The 19,566-nt window shown below is 39.4% G+C and overlaps 1 protein-coding gene across 1 annotated transcript in view; it reads right to left on the reverse strand.

Annotated features, from left to right (window-relative positions):
• Ntn4 (netrin 4) overlaps window positions 1-19,566 on the reverse strand; it is a 118,637-nt gene that overhangs the window by 3,316 nt on the left and 95,755 nt on the right. The window contains exons 6-9 of the mRNA XM_004844920.3: window positions 17,082-17,295; window positions 16,613-16,728; window positions 6,832-6,900; window positions 4,316-4,486 (exon numbers count right to left, since the gene is read on the reverse strand). Of these exons, the coding sequence (XP_004844977.1) occupies window positions 4,316-4,486; window positions 6,832-6,900; window positions 16,613-16,728; window positions 17,082-17,295 (570 nt within the window). The remainder of the gene's footprint in view (window positions 1-4,315; window positions 4,487-6,831; window positions 6,901-16,612; window positions 16,729-17,081; window positions 17,296-19,566) is intronic.

Consider the following 19,566-nt stretch of genomic DNA (forward strand, 5'->3'; position numbering starts at 1 on the left):
TGTTCGTTCACTTAAATGACCTAGAAAAAAAATGTCATCCCTGTCAGAATGAACACCTGTAGCGAATAAGACTGTGGTCTCTGATAACAACAAGTCTCACTAAAAACAAAACAAAACAAAACAAAACAAAACAAAACAAAACAAAACAATGTTTCGTGGAGAACAGCTCATCCCAGGTCCAGGCAGGCAGATATATGGTGAGTTTGGGAGATATTGTGCTAAAAATCAGGTGAGCTTTCAGAGATTAAAACAGATCTTTTAAAATGGACACAGGAGGAGACCAGGGATTTAGCTCAGAGGCACTGCGCCTGCCTTGCAAGCACAAGTTCCTGAGTTTGATCCTTGGTACAAAAAAAAAACAAAAAAAAACACCACGATACAAGAGGGTAGCAAAAATAAGTTGTGACAAATTATAAATTGTCAAAGGTCCGATCGTTTGAGCACCAAGAAACATTATAATTGTGTGCATGGAAGCACACTGCATCAAGAAAAATCCATAATTCCAAGATAATACTAAAAAAAAAATTCAGAGAAAAATAGTCATCTTTTCAGGCAGCTGTTAAAGCCATTTCTTACTTTGCAAATTGAAAATTAAGGGAAAGAACTTAGCATTTATTCTGCTTTACAATAAAAACTGCATTTTATAGTAATAGCCCAGTTTGGGAGAGAAGGTCCCTTATAGAATGGCAGCTAATAAAGGGAGAGAATTAGAACTTAAAAAACATCAAACTCTTAATGAAAGTATGGGATTCAGAAAGGGACTATCAGTTTGTGCTAAAAATCACTAAAAGAATGGCTAATGGAAAACTAGATGTTTATATAGTCCTCATTACCTCTACACTCATTATTTTCTAGTCTCAGGAGAAAAAACAAAGATGCCAGTGGTGAGATCAGACAGTCTTCACTGTGACCTGAGGGTCAAGTGAGGGGACACCTGTGAGGCACCCACATTCTCTGTCTTCCGATGTGACTGGACATGAAGAAGCTCACAACACTGCTTCTAAAAGACATGAGCCAAAGTGTTTATCTCAACTCAGTCACACCTTTCTTTAGAGATTAGAGGGGATAGAGGAACAAGCTAAATAACACCAGGAGGAGCTGTTCAAGCACAGAAGGTTGGAAAATCCACAGAACATGGGCTGGTTTCGTCAACAAGTCCTCAAAATGGGACTATGCCAGAATAAAAGGAACTTGAGGATCTGAAAAGCCAGATATAAGGTGTGATCTTGGATTGAATGCCAGCAAGGACAAATCAGCAATAAAGGACATTTTGGGATCAGCTGGGAAATAGGAAGAGGGTCTGATCTCTTATTAGCACTTACATTTTAATTTTTCATATTAGGCAATATGAAAACTAAAATTGAAGGTAAGATTATTAACTGAATAAAGCAGATTGCAGAATGGAATGTCTGCTATGATTTCATTCTCGTTTGGGCTCAGGGATTTAGCTCAGTGGTGCTGCACCTGCCTGGCAAGCGCAAGGTCCTGAGTTCCATCCCTGGTACTGAAAAAAAAAAAGAATATATATATATATTATATATATATACACACAAATAGAGAAGGATTTGGAAGGATGTGCACTAAGATATTAACAGAGATGAGACTGGGGGTGGGAGAAAAATGTGAAATTTAGAAATTTCCCCTAAATTTCTGTAATATATGTGTATTTTATCACTTTAACAATAATAAAAAGATTATTAAAAAGATTAGTAAACAAAAACAACACTAAAATTAAAAATAACTATCAAGATGTTTTCAAAAGAAGAGAAAAAGGAAAATGATGCCTTAAAAAAATAATGTGTGACATAGCACTGGAGGACATCATGTAAAATGGTTTATAAGGTAATTACATTCTTTAAAGGGTAGCTTTGCCTTCTGCATGACAGTCCTACTGTTTAATTAACAGACTAGTTAAAAATAGTCTTGATATTATTTATTTGATATCTAAAATAATAAAATCCTCTTTAAAAAGTATAATTGCAATCCCAGCATGGTAGTGCATCCTAGCACTTGGAAGGCTGAGGCAGGAGGATCATCACAGGTTTGAAGTCATCCTGGGCTACACAGTGAGTTCAAGGCCAGCCTGAACTACAGAGTGAGACCTTGTCTCAAAAACAAACAAACAAAAAAATCCAAAATTAAATGTACTATTTTAAATGAATTTACTTTGAAACTATAGGTAAAACAAATACTACAGAAATTTACCAGTAATTTAAAGTATAAATATAAATTAAACTAATATAAATAATACTGAATAAATCCATAAGCAGTGGAGCAGCATTACACCAAAAATTAACATGCAAAACAATGTTTTCTTTCACATCTCTTATCAGCATTTATATTTAGTTTTCCTGTCTCTATGCTTTGACATCTACTTTGCTACATGTTTGAGGACACAGTATAATTTTGTATGCCTAGAAAAAGAAAATATATTTTGGTGCTAGCCTTCGTATTCTAAAACATATGACTGATGAATAAGTCAGTGTGTGCATAAATTAAGAAGGAATGAATTCTCAGGGTTGTCCAATTGGGTGGCTTCTTGTCGAAAGTAGGAAAGGAAGCACACAGATATGTAAAGTTTCAGAATTTTCCTATCAGCTTTCTTTGCCTTTGGCTATAGAACTTGCAAAAATGAAAAAGCAAAGTAAAATGAAAGAGTGTCTGGTTTTGCTTTTCCAGGTTCCAGTTTTTTCTTCAAAGCAAGTAAACATGTTTTCAAGAATTCTTTGAATAATTGCACTTATGTTTTCAATTGTGATGAACTCAGAAACCTGATTAGGAAGTATAGTTCACTTCCTGGAGGGTGGTTCAGATGCTCAAAGCTTTTGTTTTTAATGTCTTACTGAAAAACTGAGCAGACTTTTTTTTTCTTGTGCCAAGATAGCAGAAAAGTGCTTATAAGAAGAGCCCTAAGGACTGACACAAGGAAACAGAAACTTAATGATTCTTAGGTTCCTGTATTCAAAATCAAAGATTCTCATTACTTTAGTTTATACTTTGGAATCATTTTTTATGATTTAAAATGGTCTTTCTTCCTCTTTTACTAAAATTTAAATAAAACACTGAAGGGGTAGAAAAAATAGTGAGACATTAGTTAACAGGTGAGAAAAGTTAAAGCCTTTGTGTCACTGCTTAGATTGTTTGGATTGAGGGGATATTTTATTGCTAGTTTCTCTTTCACTCTCTCTGTTACCTGTTATTTCTTTCAAATTTATTAATCAAAGACCACAAAAGACTTCTCATTAGCAGAACTGTGGGGCTGGGGATTTAGCTCAGTGGTTCCACCGCCTGCCTCGCAAGCTAAGGACCCGAGTTCAATCCCCGGTACCAACAAAACAAAACAAAAAACAAAAAATCCCCAGAACTGTGGTTTCTTAGCTTGTATATAGAAGGAATTATATGCAGAATATAAATTCTGCACCTGTTTTGACAGTGCCCCTAAGAGGCAGGTGCCGACTACATGAACAGGAACACATAAGCAGGCATATAGAGGACTTTTTTGGAATCATTATTTGTTTTAACAGAACTTATTATGTGAGTGCTATGTTACCATCATCTGAGCAATGAAGATACTATGATCAAAAATAAATCCTGTCCTCAAGTTTCTTGAGGGAGGCAGAGAAATAAGTAGCTTTTGCCCCATAAGAAGTGTGTACATACACTTGTAAGAGTACAGAGGCAGGGACCCCTATGCTTATAGGTTTGTCTCTCCCCTTGCCATACATTTTTAGGATTAAAATCTGATCAAATCAAATTTCCAAGTTTCTCCAAAATTCTGTTAAAATTTTTTCCCCTGCTGTTGCTAATTGGAAACCAGAGTGAACATTTAATGAAAAACAACATGATGAAAACTCAAGAGTTGTTTTCTATCCAGGAGAAACAGATGTTTCTCATGCAATAGTAAAAATGAATTCAATATTATTTGCACAGATGGAATTTTGCATTTGAGCTTCCTTGGGGAACAGGTTCTAATGTAACAGGACCTAGCTTTCAGATAACATGCTAGCTAGCGGCAGATAAATTCATGAAAGTCCTTTCTATGCAGCTGGCACTTGGAACCAATCTGAGACTTTTCTTTTAGGATAGAAAGTATTATATTGCTAGATTTGAAATATTTTACCTTTATAGAGTACGTGGAAGAGAAATATTTTTTTTGATATCAGTTCAAACAATTCCGCTTGGATTTTCTCCAGAATTCAGATAGTGAAAAGGAGACATCTTTCTGAGTTTATTCAGTTGTGGTGCAGAGAATGTAAGACAACAGCAAATCAGCAGAGTCAACATAGGTATTAAAACAGGAAAGCTGAATGCTCACCAGGATTGAGGATTGGACAAGTGCAGCCTCTGTTTGTCCATGATTCTGGATATAATGTCCGCTTTCCACGTAAAATCTTTAATTTGGTAGATTTTAAGACTTTCTTAATTTTCACATTGACCTCAGCATGAGAGCCTTTATCATGAGCTGATAAAATCTTTATCTTTAGCACTGTAACAGCATAATTCCAAAAGTCAAAATACACAGATTCCATATTATCATTTGAAATTTGAACAACTTAAATATGCATTTTAGAATATAACAGGTGAATTGATGATGACCAGGATGTGCAACTGTGCTTTAATCCATTTTTGTGCTGGCTTCACCTCATTTATCTACATGAACTGTTTCATCTTTCTTGAGCAATTTCAACTTCTATCTCCCACATCACTATGCTAGGAAGCTATCAGCCATATGTAATCTTAAATACAATCTGCAAATATAATCTTACATATATTCAGCTATCAAATCTATTATGTAGAAGAAATAGGAAGTATGATTTTTACCCTGGTTGTTATTTTTATTCTGACTATGATACATTTACAGTTGACCATGTATAATGTTATGGCCGAGACCAAAATGTTACATCCTTCAGTATTTTTTTTTTGTGGTACCAGGGATCAAACCTGAGTCCTTGCTCTTGTGAGGCAGGCGGTGGAACCACTGAGCTAAATCCCCAGACGAAAATATTACATCCTAATGAGAGTCTACAATGTGATCGAGCACCGTTCTTCCCTTTCTTTATCTGGTAGGTACAATTCAAGATGACTGGGGTGGGGGAAGCGTTCCTTCTACAGCACAGCAGAACTCCAGCACCCTTTTTGGTGCATAAATTGTACACATTTATGGAGTACCATGTGAGATTTCAGTATATATATAGATCGAGTAATATTCAAATCAGACTAAGCGGATCAAACATTTATTATTTTTCTGGTGAAACATTCAAAATTCTTTTTTCTGGCTTTTCAAAAAATATATTTCATAGCCTATTATCATTACAACGCTCCAGTATTCCACCTGAGAAGTGGATATGGCTGGCATTAAGTAATGGAACAAATGGGGGTGGGGCAGAAAGTGGCCGCAAGGAGCGCACGGACGCAGTTTTCTCCATCATTAGGAGAGCTCTGACCGGCTCATCTAACCCTGATGGAAGACTGTGGGACGAGAAAGCCCTCTCCGGGCTAACCTCATGCTCCAACAATACAGTTGTCCTAGAGCCACCGTTATAAAATCATCAAAGTGTAGACTTCTAAGTGGCCTTAGAACTCAGGTGGTCTTGAAGTTTTAAGAAATCAAATGAACTGCCCAAGGTCGCAAGAGTGGTTGACAAGGGGTAGAGTTTAGACCAGAACCTAAAGAGATAAACGCAGGAAGGGCGCATAACACAGTGCCTGTCCCAGGGCGAATGCTCAGAATACGTTCACTATTACGATTCCACTTCCCCATGAGCTCAGAGAGCAGGGACCAAGTATTTGATAAAGGAATAAACAAATAAATCACGTTTTTCCTCATTAAACCAGAGACTGGAGAGGGAGAAACCATTTTTTCCCAACTCTTTACTTGTAAAGCACTGAATAAGACAAAGGTGTTTTATTGCCTCATTAAAAATGTTCAAGATTTTTAAAGTAGAAAATTAACGCATTTTATTAAAAGATTGCTGTTTGTTGGAGAGCTGCCTCAGTGTGATGATGAGAACCAGTTGATATTTTCACTGAGGTAATTTAGGACTAAATTTTCTTATTTCTTGCTTTTGATAGGAGACGCATGCCCTATTAACTGCTTCTCCTTTATTGGGCACTGTACATTTCCAAAGCTTTCTTTTATTATTTAGCCAAATTGGGAGGTGAAGAGAAGGAAGTGTGTATATAATTTTAGGTAAGATTTATGTGGTTTTTACCATTTACTTTTTAATCTTTTATGAGATTGAATACAATGTTATCGCCAGGGATTTAGCTCAGTGGTTTCGCCACCTGCTGTGCAAGTGAAAGGACCTGAGTTTGATCCCTGGTACCAAAAAAAAAAAAAAAAAAGAACCTAAACACTTTAAAGTCCTTGGTTTCAGAAATCACAACTTAAAATTTCCTCTTCGTTCTAATGCATATTTCAGGCTATATAAACTATGGAGCAGTGAAAAGCTTCAGATGCTAGTCAAGAATATGCTACCTAGATAAGCTATGCTAGTATATTTAATAGTAAATAAAAGCCATTTAGAAGTTGAAGGTAGTAACGGTCTTTACTCAGGGCAGTACCATTTCCTCTTTTTCTATTTGATGTATTTTCCTGGTATTTGACAGGTTTAGAGATTCAGAGAAGCTGGGGAGGAGGCCAGGTGGCTAGCTAGTCTCAGTCTTCATGTGGAGATAGACATCCTTTCCTTCTGTCCTGACATTTCCTAACGTTTAGTATGTGCTCAGCAATGTGCTAAATGTCATCCTTCAGGGCCTCCTATTTCCTGAAAAACTCTCTGTCTTTAGTTTGAATAGGTTCTCAGAAGCACCGGAGGATTTCAGACTCACCATATGTATATTTCATTCCACAGAATGCCTTGGAGTTTTCTAACACTTGTTCCTTGCATTCACATTTACCTACAAAAATGAAATGGAAAATTATGTTAGTTCTTGAGAGAAGAGAGGAGAGAGAGAGAGAGAGAGAGGGAGAGAGGAGAAAGTAAATCCAGCAACACATGCTTGAAGCCTTGAGTGATGCTAAGTGAACATGAAAGTCGTTCAAAAGACATAGCCTCTTTCTGAATTGAATTAGTTATCATCCCAAAAAGTACTGACCTAAGAAAAATATAGAGGGTAATAACAGTGTCATATTTCAGTGTTAGTAACTGATATTGGGAAATGGCACTAAGGGAAGGGATAACTTATAGAAAAGACAATTGTCTTTTTTCAGCCATGTTCATGACGACAAAAGTCAAAACGAGGGTCAGGGATTTAGCTCAGTGGTTCCGCTGCCTGCCTCGCAAGCGCAAGGTCCCGAGTTCCATCCCGAGCACCAAAAAAAAAAAAGTCAAAATGAAATGATTGTATAGTGCATCAATGATGATACTGTCCATTTTAAAAGTATTTATTTGACCTACGATGTGTATCGCATAGTGCTACATCCTTCAGATATATACAGACGAGCAGGATCCAATTCTTGCCTAAGGCTTACAATTCAGCAAAGCATTAAAGCAATGTACAAAAGGTGCTAAATGGTCTGAGACAGCTCCAACAGGCTTGGGTGAGAGGGTCCCATGTGGGAAGACAGGAAAAGGTTTCTGGCTGAAGAAGGATTTGAAATGAACTTGAAAAAGTAGGATGGATATTTCTCCCAACAGTTGAAATTATATATTAAAATTATGAAGTGCAAGAGATTTTCCAGGTCCCGTTAAAACTTTCAAAATGCCTTTGTACATAGATTACATATAGCATTTTCCATTGTCATTTATATGTTTCCTCTCTAGATTGGTCCTTGAGGACAACAGTTATGTTTTATTCAGCTTTGTATTTCTGCGATCCAGAATAGATAGATATGATTTTCATTCTTATAGACTTAACAATTAGAAACAATTTTTACCCTTTTCTCTTTGCTCCTCTACTGCGCTCATACCCTGCATTTCATAAGCACTGAGTGTTAAAGTGTAACACTTACTGAGAAACATTCACACTAGATTGTTAAACATTAAAACATTGTGTGGTGCTGGGGATTGAACCTAGGGCCTGGTGCATGCTAGGGAAGTGCTCTACCGCTGAGCTACACTGTTTTATTTTACATTTAGTCACAAAGATGCTAGCTGGTAGAAATTTGATTGGAATATAGAGATGAAAGAATGAGTGAGGCCGGGGATTTATCTCAGTGATTCGGGTGCCTGCCTAGCAAGCACAAGGTCCTGAGTTCGATCCCCGGTACCAAAATAAAAAGAACAACAACAACAAAAAAGAAAGAATGAGTGAGGAAATGTAAGAAAGAAAAGGTCAAGTGTGTTTGTGGAAGAGTGAGTGGTCCTATTTATTCCAGGCATTGAGTGAGTGGGAGGAGTAGAAGAAGGTAAGATGTAGGACTTTGACTAACATGCAATTAGGGTCTCACTTTAATTTGTTAGATAACAGGGGAGTTTTCAAAGTTCTCAGCTTATAGAAGTTACATGAATCAAAAAATACACATACACTAGAAGTTAGAAAAATCTACTGTAACAACAGCAACAGCAATTTGGGTGCCAACAGTAACCCATGAAGTATATAAGGACCTTGGCCCATATAACCCTATTTAACATATATAATAAGGTGTGCATTAACAAATTTAGAAATGAAGGTCACAGAAAGTTAATTAGCTCATTCAAGGCAACATGGCTAACACGTTTGAAAGTGGATTTTAGGTCTCAGTTTGGGAGAATCTGAAGTCCTAATCTTTTCACTGTACAGTTCTTCTAAATCAAATGTAAGGTGGGTCTAACCAGACAGGTAGCCATGGATCAAGAAAAGAAGAAGTAGGCTGGGTGCGGTAGTGCACACCTGTGATCCTAGCATTCTGGGAGGCTGAGGCAGGAGGATCATAAGACTGAGTCCACCTTGGGAAACCTGGCAACTTAGCAACTTAGTGAGATTTTGTCTCAGCATAAAAAATTAAAAAAGGAGTGGGGATACCATTTAGTGCCAAGGCCCTGGGTTCAAGCCCTAGTACTGAAAAAAAAAAATCATGGGATATTGAGAGTTTGAGTTTGAAGATCTTTTCAAAGGATTGGATGAGGGCAAGGGAACAGGAACTATAAAATTAACATCCTGAGAAAGAAGTTTTCAGCTAAGGTGACAGGATTGTACCACGATCAGAAATAGGGAAGTCAGGAGAGCCTTTCAGGCATGCCTAAAGGTTGGTGGCGGCCATTAATTTTCTAACTTCCTTATTGCAAGGGTACGGAGCAGCTTCTGGAGAGGAGAAGCAGCTAAAAGAACCAGAACTCAGAAAAGCGGAGGGTCGGGAAAGCACCAGCAACCCAGGTAGCAGGAACCGGGGCAGTCTCTTCTGAAGTTTCACCCTTGGGTCATGAACTCAAATCACTTCCAGAGAGTACGGTTCTGGTGAAAACGGGTAGGTGGATGGTGACATGGAAAACACTGGCACATGGACTCTGACTGAAGCTGCTACACGGGTCAGAGAATAAGATTTACAAATGCAAAATCACAGTGGAATTAAATGGAGAAAAGAGGAATCAAAGGCGCTTAAAACCAGTTGTTGTGATTTGGTAAATAATGTTGCCTATAATCAAGCATGGAATTACTTATTCAGAAATAGTCGTAACTATGTGTATAGCCATGGCTTTCAAGGATTCCGTGGAAGCAGGAGATTATGGTAACTACTTTGCTGTAGAACCGAGTGCAACTCCAAATGGCATGTGCTATGCCTCAGCGTAATGCTCTTCTCTTTAGTCCATCAGCTTTTAGGAGCATACATAGGTTTATTATGTGAAAGTCTTTCTTTCACTACCTTACAATACTCCTTTTTCATATGGTTAAAGCTCAAACATTAACATTTCTGGCTCAGGCTGGGTTATGCAGTAGTGTGTTCCACAGTTCCAGCTATCACCTGAGCTGAGGAGTTGCAGGCCAGCCTTGGTAACATAGAGAGACAGTGGCTCAAAAAACTTCTTTTTGAGGGCGGGGGTTGGGCTCAGCCAAGATTTTGTGGGGTTTTTTTTTTAGAATGCTGGGGACTGATCCCAGAAACTCAGGCATCCTAGGCAAGTGCTCTGCTACTAAGCTACACTCCCAGGCTCCTAGATATATTTTCTTAAAACAAACCTGGAAGAAGAGAAAACTCTGTTTAGTTATACTAGGTTACTAGTACATTTTAAAAAATGAGCATCTTTTACAGTTTCGTGGTACTAGTTAAAGCCAGTTTTTTTATTCAAGAAGTAAAATTTCACATCTGGTATTTTCTGTCCCTCGAGAAGCAGTAGGAACTAAGGGTATTAGGGGCAGGAGGTGTAGCTTAGTAGTAGAGTGCTTGTATGCTCAAGGCCTGGGTTTGATTCTCAGCACTGAAAAAAAGATAGAAATGAATAGCATTTTGCTGCTACAGTGCATTACACTTCGAGTCGAAAGACTTTTTTTTTTTGGTACTGGGTATCAAACTCGGGACCTTGTGCTTGCGAGGCAGAAGGCGGAACCACTGAGCTAAATCCCCAGCCCCTGAGTCAAAAGGCTTTTAAACTTACTGTAGATAATAGACAGGTATCTAGATTTGAGAATGAACTTTCCTTTTCTCAAGAAACTGGTCATCATTTTTTTGTTGAAAAAGGCCCCCAGGAGCACTGTCCTCTATGCAATGGGAATATCGCTGTTTAGCAGGAAACTGAACAAAGCTGCCTACATCTGGAGCGCGTCCACATGAATTTCAGAGGCTCTCTGGGGACATTGTGGACCTAACAGCTGTGGTGGACGTGAGCGTGTAGAGTCCTTCTGGTGCCAGCACTTTATGTGCTTGACTGGTATGCAGCCAGCTCCCTCTCTGGCAGCAGGCATTACTGGTCCAATACCCCTAAAAACCCACTTAGTTCAGATTTGGTCTAGTGGACAAGGTCAGGGAATTATAAAAAGCCACTGTGTTAGAAAAGTAAAATAAAAAGTTTCAAAGTGGCTATTGAAGTTAAAATTGTAAAATTCAGACTATTTAGGCAAAAAATTGAAACTATTAAGTCTTCAGGCAAAAAATCAATGAGAAATATTTGCTTTCTTTTTCAAATGCTTAAAAGATAAATATGACAATTTCACATTACCTTATCTTTCCTACCTTATTTCCTGTTGTGAATTAAAATACAACCATTAAATGAATTGTCCTGAGATCATAGTAGGCGGGGAAAAGTTAACAGAATTACAAATGTCAGTACTTCTCGAATTTGGGGTCTTGATTCTTGAAGGGTTCATAAATTCTGTACAAGAATATATTACAACTGTGGTTTCTTCCTGATCAAAAATATACACGGGTGGATAGATTTTAAGTGGTGGACATATAGGTAGGTGTCTCTTTAAATTTTTCTGCATGTCTGAAAGTTTTCATAATAAAATGATGGAAAAAATTACTATAGCAATCAACACAGGTTTGTAAATTCAGACTTGAATACAATCTCAGCTCCAAACACTGAGCAATATTAGGTAAAAGAGAAAACAAAACAGACATAGCCTCTTCCGCAAACCAGATACAAATCGCTGTGGATTAGGGATGAACGGATGTGTGAGGGGAAAGGGCCTGGAATCATGGACCTTCAGGCCGGTTTCAGAATCTGGGGCATCGGCCTGGAGTTCAGACCCTAAGAGGTTAAGGGAACGAAGCAGGGACCACAGGGAGGGTCACTCTTTGAAGACAAAGCTAGATTGAGGCTCTTTTTGCTAATGAAATGAGGTGGGAAAAAAGAAAAACCAAAAGCAAACTGTGGCTGTTCATGACCTGGGTTTTTTGTTTTCACAAGCTGCAGACCCAGGTTGGGCCATAGTGCTGAGGAGCAGACCCTATGCTGAGAACGACCTCGTGTTGACTCGGGGCCCTGTGTTGTCACCTCAAAATTCTTCACCATGGCTGAGCAAAGGTTTAGCATTTCTTCTAGAACTGAGCCCTGCAATTCAGTGGCCAGTGCTGTAAGTAGCCTAGAAACAGATCCAAGGTGCCCTCCTTGTTTTGAAAAAAATAGGTATCATACCATGAAATTAGCCCTGAATGATAATGAAAATACTGCATATAAAAGCAGTAAGATTCAGGTAAAGAGAGGAGAATGACTAAAAATAAGTGAGGTAGCCACTGGACTCACAAAGCTAGCAAAGGAGTAAAAAAGCATACTTAAAAATAAGATAAAAAAAGATCAGAAATTAGTGAAATAGAAAAACTTCTATAAAAGTTTAAAGGACCACACTTTTATAAATAAATAATAAATAAAATAGAAATCAGTAAATAAATAAAAATGAAATAGATTAGATCAGATTAACCAAAAGTTCTTTGTAAAGCAAGTTAAAATCAGCAATATTGCTTAAGACCATAACAAAAAAATTCAGAAATAAGGTTAGGGACAAAAAGGAGACCTAACTATTGAGTAATTAGGAAGTTTATAAAGTGAATACTATGTCTCACTTTAGGCTAACAAGATTTAAGAAATTTAAAAAAATTAAGTGAAATAGATAATTTTCTAGACACTCTATCAACCGCAACCCAAGAAGAAAAGTAAGTAACTGCAGTGGACCCTTGACTGACAACTCAATTTGTTCTTGAGGACTGGTTGTAACTCAGATTGGTCAATTGAAGTCTCAGGGTCCTGTACACAGGCAGAGCTCAGTATTCTTAGAGAGACACTGATCCAGGATTTCTCAATTAACTCCACACAGGAAAGGATGTTGTACTGTTCCTTCCAGAACTCTGTAAGGGTTAAATCTGTATCTGACACCATCTGGAAGCACAAGTGGCCGGCATTTGGATTGTAACTCAAGACTCTAACTTAAAATTAAAATTCTGGTTGTAACCTGAGTTGTTTGTATGTCAGATGGGTTGTAACTCAAGGGTCCACTGTATTAAATATATATATATATATATTTTTGTAGCAGGGATCAAACTTGAGACCTTATGCTTGTGAGGCAGGTCGCAGAACCACTGAGCTAAATCCCTGGCCCTTTGTATTAAATATATTGAATTAGTAATTAACCATTTCCATCTACTCACAAACACCACGTCAAGATAAGTGAGTTCTAATAAACATCCAAGGATGCTTCTACAGTCATGTGCCAAACAGTGATGCTTCTGTGAATGATGAATCACATACATTCTTTTTTTTTGGTACAGGGGATTGAACTCGTGTCCTTGCACTTTTGAGGAAGGCAGCGGAACCACTGAGCTAAATCCCTGGCCCGAATTACATATGTTCTGCTCTGCTCTCATAAGATGCTACTGCTTAGTGAAGTCATAGCTATCATAGTTCACTATGATAAAGTAAATATACTCTATGACGTTTGCACAACAAAGCACCTAATGATGTATTTCTTAGAACATATCTATCAGTGAGTGATATATGACTGTATTTGTATATAAATTATTGTAGAGAATAGAAAAAATTAAAGGGGGAAGAGAACTTCTAATTTAACCAAACATGGGGTAGTATCATAAATTAGACTGAAGATACCAAAATCCTAAGCAAACAAATAACAAAACCCTTTGCAGATCAGATTCCACAATGTGTGAATAAAAATACAACATGACCAAAGTAGTTTATCCTGGGACTAAAAGAACAGCTTCAAGCCAGGTGTGGTGGCTCAAGCCTGTAATCCAGCACTCTGGGAGGCTAAGGCAAGAAGATTGCAAGTTTGAGCCCAACCTGGGAAACTCAGTGACTTAGTAAGACCCTGTCTCAAAATAAAAAATGAACAGAAGGCTGAGGAAGTAGCTCAGTGTCGAGGCCCTAGATTCGATCACCCATAACACATCGAAAAAGAATAACTTGATATTAGAAAAATCTTATTTTCATATAAAGCATTAACTGATTATAGGAGAAGAATCATATGATTTTCTCAAAAGAGAAAATGCAATCAGTAAATGCAAAACTCATTAATAATAAAATTAAAATTAAAAGAGAATGACTTATTTGATAAAGGCTACATATCGAAAATCTATCAAATATCATACTGGTAAAATTTTCAAAACATTTCCATCAGATTTGGGAAAATATTATATTGGAGGCACTACCCAATGTAATAAGGCAAGAAAAAAATGAGGTATGAAAACTAAAAATAAGGCGAAATTGTCCTTATTTGCTAATGATATGATGGTCTACATGTAAAAATCCAAGATAATCTATGAATTACTGGAATTAGGGAACAACTTCAGCAAGGTTGTTGGATACAATATCAAAATACAAAAAATATAGGGCCGGGGATTTAGCTTAGTGGTTCCAGCACCTGCCTCACAAGCACAAGGTCCCAAGTTCGATCCCCGGTACCCAAAAAAACCCCCAACCCCCCCAAAAAAACAAACCTTACTCCTTTACTGTATATCATCAATAATCATTTAGAAAGATAATTTTCTCAATAGCAATAAATCTTTATTCAGGAATAAATTTAATAAAGTTAGTAAATTAGATGTAGGAAATTTAATAAATTTAATAAAAACACATGTAAAACCTTTCTGGAGAAAAGTGACAAAATATTGCTAAAAGTTCTTAAAGAGAACCTTAATTCATAGACCACCATGTTTGGGACTACTCCTACCCAATCTCATAAAGCTAATTGCTTTTTCACAATAAGCTGTAAAGTCAGCAATTGCAATAAAAATACTAACGAAGCTTTTTATGGGGCATAGTAAGCTTAATCTAAATTGCACCCGAAACTAGGAAGAGCCAATAGCCAAGATAATTTCAAGAAGGAAGAACAAAAGGGAAGGATCTGCCATATCAGATGTCAAGGCGCATTGCAAAGCTACAATAAGCCAGGGTGGCTCTGGCTCATGAAACAGGATACAGAGCAGATGTAGATCCACTCATAGACAGAAGCCTGCTAGAGGACAAGGCTGCATTCCAAACAGGGGTCCCCGCCACTGACTCGCAGGACCCTATCAGCGACTGCTGCTCATCCCATGTCAGTTCCCAGCAGTGCCTCCTTAGACGGCCTCTACACCCTGACCTCAGCTTCCTCGCAGCTCCGACTGTCCTCTAACCTCACCTCTTCGTATCCTCACAGCACTCTTTACCCACCTTCACGTCCATGTTGCTTCGCTCTCGCTCGGAAAAACCTCAACCTGGATTAAATCCAACTTTTGGGTTTTGCCTACGTTCATGGTGTGGAATGTGACAAGGAAAACATACAACCATGCCAACTGGTGTTATTTTTAAGGGCCACATGTCTGCTCAAAACCCTCCAGAGGCTTCCGCGTTACTCCAGGTGAAATGCACAATCCTTCCAGGGCCTCTGCAGCCTCCATTTCATCTCCTCTACCCTCTTCTTCAGCCTCACTCTGCTCCAGCCACCTGGCCTCCCTGCTGTTTCCCGAATAAACCAGCCCTATTCCCACCCAGGGGCTTTGTACTTGCTGTTTCTTCTGCCTAAACTCTCTTCCCTCTGTTACCTGTGTGGCTCAGTCCCTTACCTTCTTCAGGTTTGTTTTCCCTTCAATTGTCACCTTTCACAGGCCTCTTTTGGTCCCTTTATTTAAAGTATAGCCCTCCCTTGGGCCAGGGATTTAGCTTAGCGGCACCAGGCCTGCCTCGAAGTGCAAGGTCCTGAGTTCAATTCCCAGTACAAAAAACAGTATAGCCCTCCTAAGCACTTCTTATCTTCCATCTTTGTTTTGTTTTTTCTTTTATACTAACATCCATCATACAAATATTTTATTTATTACTGTTTTCCCTTTACAAGAATTCAAGTTTTGTCTGTTTTGTTTACTTACTATATTCACAGTACTTCCACATGACACAGATACTCAATAAACATTTGTTGGGGCCAGGTGTTGTGGTGCATGCCTGTAATTCTAGCTACTTAGGAGGCTGAGGCAAGGGGCTGGGGATTTAGCTCAGTGGTTCTGCCGCCTGCCTCGCAAGCACAAGGACCCGAGTTTGAACCCTGGTACCACGAAAAACAAAAGTAAAGAATGAAAATAGCTGGGGATGTAGCTCAGCGGTAGAGTGCCCCTGGGTTCAGTCCTCAGTACTGAAAAAGCTTGTTGGGCAGATGAATTAGTGAATTTGTAAAGAACTCCTACAAATTAGTAAGTCAATTATAGGTAGGAGATTCATTCAAAAGCAAACCTGGATGGTTAAGAATTAAAGACGGTCTGTCTATTTAGCTGTCATCTGTCTATCAGTCATTTGTCTCATACTGGGGATTGAACCCAGGGCCTTCACATTGAGCTACATCCTAACCTTTTAGTTTTTCATTTTGAGACATGATCTTGCTGAATTGTTAAATTGCCCATGTTGGGCTAGAACTTGTGATTCTCCTGCCTCCGCCTCCCGGAGTGCTGGGATTACAGGCGCGCACCACCATGCCTGACTCAGTGAGCTCTCCATTGTGCAAAAGAGTAGGTTTTAGAGGTGGAAATACACCAAAGTCTTCACAGTGGAGTTAATGAGTTAATTTGAGGCCATTGTTTTCTTTTTTGAAATTTTCTATACTAATTACACATGACCCCAAAGTTCGCCTAAATGGCTCTCAGCTACATTTTTGTTTCATACTTCTCGGGCCACTACTTTATTACCTAGGGTTCCCTCACAGGACCCCAAAGCTGTCCCCGGTTCGCCCCATTCGCTGACCAGACCTGGGCATGAGACCCCAGTTATCGCTGTCTCACCTGAGTGGCGAAGCGCAGAAAACCCCTGCTCGTCCTCCCAGGCCCAGGCCAGTTCGCTCTTGTTGTGCTGGGGCCGGAAGTCAGGAATTTCGTGATACCAGTCTATGTCTGCGTTGCTAATAAAATAAAGCGACAAAGAACTTCTTAAGGAATCTTTTGGAACGTGAGTAAAAAATCAGTGCATTCATAGAGATTCAAACTTTATCCTCTGCCTTCCTGAACTCTCACTTTCCAGGGCACGGTAGTGCTTGAAGAAAATTACTTTGACAAATAGTTTTGCAAGACAAGCTAGAGGATCTCTCGAAATTTGCAAGAACCAATTACTCTACTCTGCAATCTGACACAACTTCTGCAGAGAGATGTGCAAATAGATCTTTGCTCCTCTAACGCAGGGTTTTCCTAATCATCACTAGATCTTCAAAAGGGCCTGAAGTACACGCAGATGGGCGAAAGGGCCGCGCACGCTCACCTGCTGATGCAGTCTCCCGTGAGAGGATCGCAGCTTCCTGCGCAGTCGCAAGGCCTGCAGCCGTAGTCTCCGAAGCCCCAGTAGCCCACCATACACCTGTCGCAATGTGGCCCTGCCACCCCAGGCTTGCAAGGGCAGTCACCATTGCTGGGGTCACAGAAGATCACCGAGTTGAAAGGAAGGACAGCTGATCCGACGGGGTGGCATGAACAGGCTACACAGAGGACAGATGAGGACTGGTGACTGACCGATATCTGTGTGGGGTCGAGGCCCAACCGTCCCACAGTGGCTTCCCTTCTCCACCTGCAAGTCTCAGAGTCCTCTTTAGCCAGCTGGGGTCTGCTCAGACAATGAAAGCTGATGAAACTACAGATAAGCCGGATGTCATTGGCACAGCATGTCGGCCGGGAAAAGAAGCATGTAATTTATTCTAAAGTTGAGGGCATTAAGCATGAATGCCTTTTGGTTGAGGATGAGCCAGCGAAAAAGACACAGAAGGAACATTCTGTGAGAGGAAAAGATCATGAGCATATGTTCTGGTTGATATCTAGATGTCCCCCTAAAACCTCACGTGCTCATAGGTGGGTCTTCTGGGAGGTGACTGGATCTCATCAGTGTGATACTCATCAGTAGATGAGTCTGCTGCTGAGTTTATAGCTAACTGTGATTTTGGGAGGTAAAACATGGTGGAAGGAGATAGGTCACTAGGGCGTGGCCTGGCAGGGTCTATCTCCCTTCCTCCTTCCTTGATTGCTTGCTGCTTCCTGCCACCATGCCATGGACTGTTTCCCTTCTGCCACACTGCCCTACCTTGGAGCCAACTGACTACAGATTGAAACCTCTACAAACTGTGAGCCAAAATGAACCTCTCCTCCTAACTTGTAGGTGTTGACAATTGTGATGAAAAAGTAACTAAGACAGCATATGGTGATACAGAAGCCAAATGAAGAAAGTTTGAAGGAAGAGGTCAACATCAGATGTATCAAATGTTGACAGACCAAAGAAGATAAGGAATGGAAATGGATTATGACATCTAACACTGTGAAGGCTACTGATGTCCTTGACAGGAGCAGTTTAGTGTAACAGTGAGTAGGGAATGTAATTGATGAGGACTCGGGAGAGGATTGGAGTAGAGGAATTTGAGCATGAGAACAGATAACTCTTTGGGCCCAGCAGTAAGGTGGAACTTACACCTGGCTGGAGATACGAGGGAGGTTTGTGTTTTTGTTTGTTTTAAGATGGGAGAAATTGCAGTATGTTTGATGTTATTTGTTGATGGGAATGATCCAGCAGAAAGGGAAAAGCTGATGACCAAAAGAGAGATGAAGGAAATGCTGAGTAGGAGCTTGGGTGTACTTGAGTAGGGAAGAGGAGGGGTCAGAGCTGATGGAGAAGAGGTGTGAGCCTTAGGTAAGAGCAAGGTCAGTTCACAGAGACAAGACAAAAGGCCAAGCACATGAACACAGATAAACACACTGGCAGGAGTTGGTGGGCTTTTTCTTCTGCTTATCATTTGTGGATGAAATGGGAAGCAAGATCATCGGATGATAATGAGGAGTGGAAGAGTGAATTAGACATTTGGGAAGTGAAGAAAATGGAGTTTTGGTATAGGAGGCAAATTGGTTTAACCTGGGTGGGATTAAGTCCAGCTTCTTCGACTAGAATCTATAATGGAGCGTTTCTTCATCCCTCTTCCTCCTCCTGGAATTGCCCACTGCTCACAGTTTGACAACCCCTAGCACTTTGGTTGGATTCCATCCACTCTATTTATCAGTTTACCTGGCTCTCCCTCACCGTGGCTACCCTAGAACTTCTCCAGGCTTTTCAGTTCATTCTACCCCCTTCACCTGATGTTTCAGATTCTCTGACAAGTCTTCTGAATAATCTTTTCTCCTCACAATCTCTTTATTTTCATTTTCCCACCACTTCCTCCAAGAATAAAAGGGGCAATGCTGGCAGAGGTCATGGTTCATAGACTTGCCTCCCACTAGCTCTGATTTGGGGGAAGAAATTTAATTTTCCTGCACCTTGGTTTCTCCACTGTGCAATCTACACCTTGTGGCTATTTCATGAGGTTGAGGTTATTTTAAGTGTGTGTAACATAGTGCCTGATGCTGAATAGGCCAACTCCTTTTTTCCTTTTCTTAAGAACTAATGTTCTAGATCCCACACCCCTTTTTCCCCTTGAAAAACTTCATTTACCATTTTGTCATTAAAATCTCAATTTGGCTTTACATCTCTGCTATGCAGCTGCAAAACTTTTGGCAAGATACTCTTAGCTTCTCATCTCATTTTTTCCTCATCTATAAAAATGGAAGTAAGACTATAACTGTCCTCAGAGAGTTCTAAGGATGAAAGGAGGTCATGTATGCAAAGCTATTAATGTGGTGCTAGGTCATTGTTTATTAATACTAAATTAAGTAATTAATGCATAAAATTCTTATAGAGATATAAGATCTGTGTTTGTATGAGAAATGCTGCCAGT

Source organism: Heterocephalus glaber, unplaced genomic scaffold (assembly GCF_053883595.1).
Source record: "Heterocephalus glaber isolate CG9 unplaced genomic scaffold, H.glaber_assembly_v1.0 deba00001572, whole genome shotgun sequence".
NCBI classification, from domain to species: Eukaryota; Metazoa; Chordata; class Mammalia; order Rodentia; family Bathyergidae; genus Heterocephalus; species Heterocephalus glaber.